This window comes from Oratosquilla oratoria, chromosome 27 (assembly GCF_046742065.1).
Source record: "Oratosquilla oratoria isolate Oo_2021 chromosome 27, ASM4674206v1, whole genome shotgun sequence".
NCBI classification, from domain to species: Eukaryota; Metazoa; Arthropoda; class Malacostraca; order Stomatopoda; family Squillidae; genus Oratosquilla; species Oratosquilla oratoria.
In genome coordinates, this window is record NC_134803.1 from 54,482,674 (window position 1) to 54,485,173 (window position 2,500).

At 43.6% G+C, this 2,500-nt stretch overlaps 1 protein-coding gene across 2 annotated transcripts in view; it reads right to left on the reverse strand.

The window, feature by feature from the left end:
• Positions 1-194: 194 nt before the first annotated feature.
• LOC143040088 (phenoloxidase-activating factor 1-like) overlaps positions 195-2,500 on the reverse strand; it is a 12,478-nt gene continuing 10,172 nt past the window's right edge. For both annotated transcript variants that reach the window (XM_076210756.1, XM_076210758.1), the window contains one exon: positions 195-636. In XM_076210756.1, coding sequence (XP_076066871.1) covers positions 424-636 — 213 coding nt within the window. In that variant the 3' untranslated portion in view covers positions 195-423. The remainder of the gene's footprint in view (positions 637-2,500) is intronic.

Sequence of the window (2,500 nt, forward strand, 5' to 3'; positions counted from 1 at the left end):
ACTGTCAAGTGCAAAGGATCAGGTACACATAGATAAGAACAATGTACTTCATTTGATCATAGAATTCTGTTTAGAATAAAATGACAATTAAACCATTACCAAAGGTCAAAAAGAAGGTAAGGGCAACACTGTCACTGTGATAACCACAACAGTGACGTGACGTGAATGAGGTCATGACAGAAATATACTCATCGTCATCTTCTTATTGTCTTTATTCATTCACTTATTCATCTTTTCCAGTAGTGAATACGGAGCCAGTGGGCGTCTCCGTGCGTATTTTTTCTCTTTAATCTTCTTTGCTGTCGTTTAATCTCCCACGTCTCTTTTTATAAACAACCTCCTCCGCTCCTCTTCGCAACCCTCTTCTCTTACTTGAAGCACATCCACCTTCCTTCACGACGTTTCATCTTGAACTATTTCGTCCTATGGCCGAAGATTTCTAATGATCCAGCTTCTGTAGGCGAGGACGGACGTGTAGACGGCAGGGACCCCGGGGGTGGCACATCCTGTCTTACTTCCGAAGGAAACGATGCCTACCTGTTGGTAGGGAGGCTTTTGCTTTTCTTTCAGACGAACGAGAGGACCCCCGGAATCGCCTTTACACGAGTCCCGTCCAGGTTCTCCTCCTGCGCATAGCTGGTGGGGGGGAGAAAGTCATTTAGGGTATGAACAATGGTTCCCAACGCGGGGCGCGCGCCCCATAGAGGGGCAATTTGATTTTTTTAGGAGAGCAATTCGATTTTTAGGTGTTTTGGTGATCAAAGTCTATGTTCTTGTGATCTATTAGCCGTAACATTCCAATAGATAGAAATGTAGCAATCATACATTTAATTCATTTATCATTCTGTCTTCGCTTTTCAAATTGCCCTTCATTGCACTGCCAATTTGTTGCTCAGAACTTTAATTGTCTTTTGTTTATTTCATCTTTCTTTTCCATGGATGCCATGTTGTTTTGGAGTTTGTTTATGCCTGTGATTTAACAAACTTTAACTTTAAATTTTAAGTAGAAAATAAAAGATTAAAAATCAAATCAAAGTATTGGCGTTTTAAGCTTCTTAATCTGAAACGGAGTTAATTTTCTGAATAAGAATTATATATCACCACATGGGGTGGGGGGAGCATCAGAATTCTAGAGGTGATTAGGTGGGGCATGGCCGAAAAAAGGTTGTGAAATACTGGGTTAGAGACGCCGAACCGGAGGACGTGTTAACGCGTGAAAGGAAGCGTTTACATGGGCGGGGCGTAGGGGGGGGGGCTGGGATGATGAGACTGGAGGACTGGGGGCGGGAGTTGAATATCAATCCGGCTTCTGGGCTTAGGATGTGGTTCAGAGAAGTTAACGTGATTTTGGGTGGAGTGACCCGGGACGCGGGGAGTTCACACAGGTTTCTTTAGACGCGGAAATGTCGGGAACATCATTTTTGTAAAAGTCGAATCCGCCTACATGGATGGCGTCATGTCTCTCGGGCAATAGCTCTACACTTGCTATCCCAAGATCTGGTTGCATGATCATTGGTTCTGTTGTAGTTATTTCTCATAGTTAGAAATAATAAGTATAAATGCACAACATGAACATGAAATAAGCAAAATAGCAATCGTTACAATTTTCCCATTCCACTAAAAATGATTGAGGATCATTGATGGGTTCGCATTTGAGTAGGTCCGTGGGAGAGTGATCCAAGCGCCACGGGTCGCCGAACCCTGGTTTCGTGCCCAACCACCCCGACCTGGGATTCTCATGGTAACTCGGAGGGAGACGAATCCAACTCCCACAAGGCGGTGCGGCCCATGGCGCTTGGATCACTCTCCCACGGAGCTATTCATTTCCAAAAGGGCGAATTAGATAGGGAGGCATCCATCATTCTCTGACCGCTGAACGACAGCACTTGTTCTCCAGATAATCGACCTTTAGCCGAAGGTCTCTTCATCTGGCCTTAACCACCAGCAGGGCACCTCCTCTTGACGAGGGGAAAGGCAAGAATTGGCTTACCAAAAGAATGGTTAACGAATGGAACCATGTAATCATTGCTGAAACTATCGGTTGTTATAAGAAAAGGTTAGATAACTTTATGGATGGGGATGAGAGGTGGTAATGGGCACGGAACTGTCTAATGTAGGCCTTATGGTCTCTTGCAGTCTCCTTCAATCCTATATTTTCTCTAGACACCTATTTTTAGACTGGGACCACCTTAACTTACAATCTCTGGAAAGATGTAGAGTGCGGGGTGATCAAATAGAGGTGTTCAAGTGGATCAAAGGCTTTAACAAGAGTGATTCAAACAAGGTCATCATATTAAAACAACAGGGCAGGACTCGTAGTAATGGTTATAAACTGGACAAATTTAGATTGGAAAAGGAAATAGGCAAGAATTGGTTTACTGATAGGGTGGTCGACGAATGGAATAGACTTATTGACCATGTAGTAAGCGCTGAAACTATCAGTTGTTTTAAGAAACGATTAGATAACTTTATGGATGGGGATTACAGGTGGTGATGGATA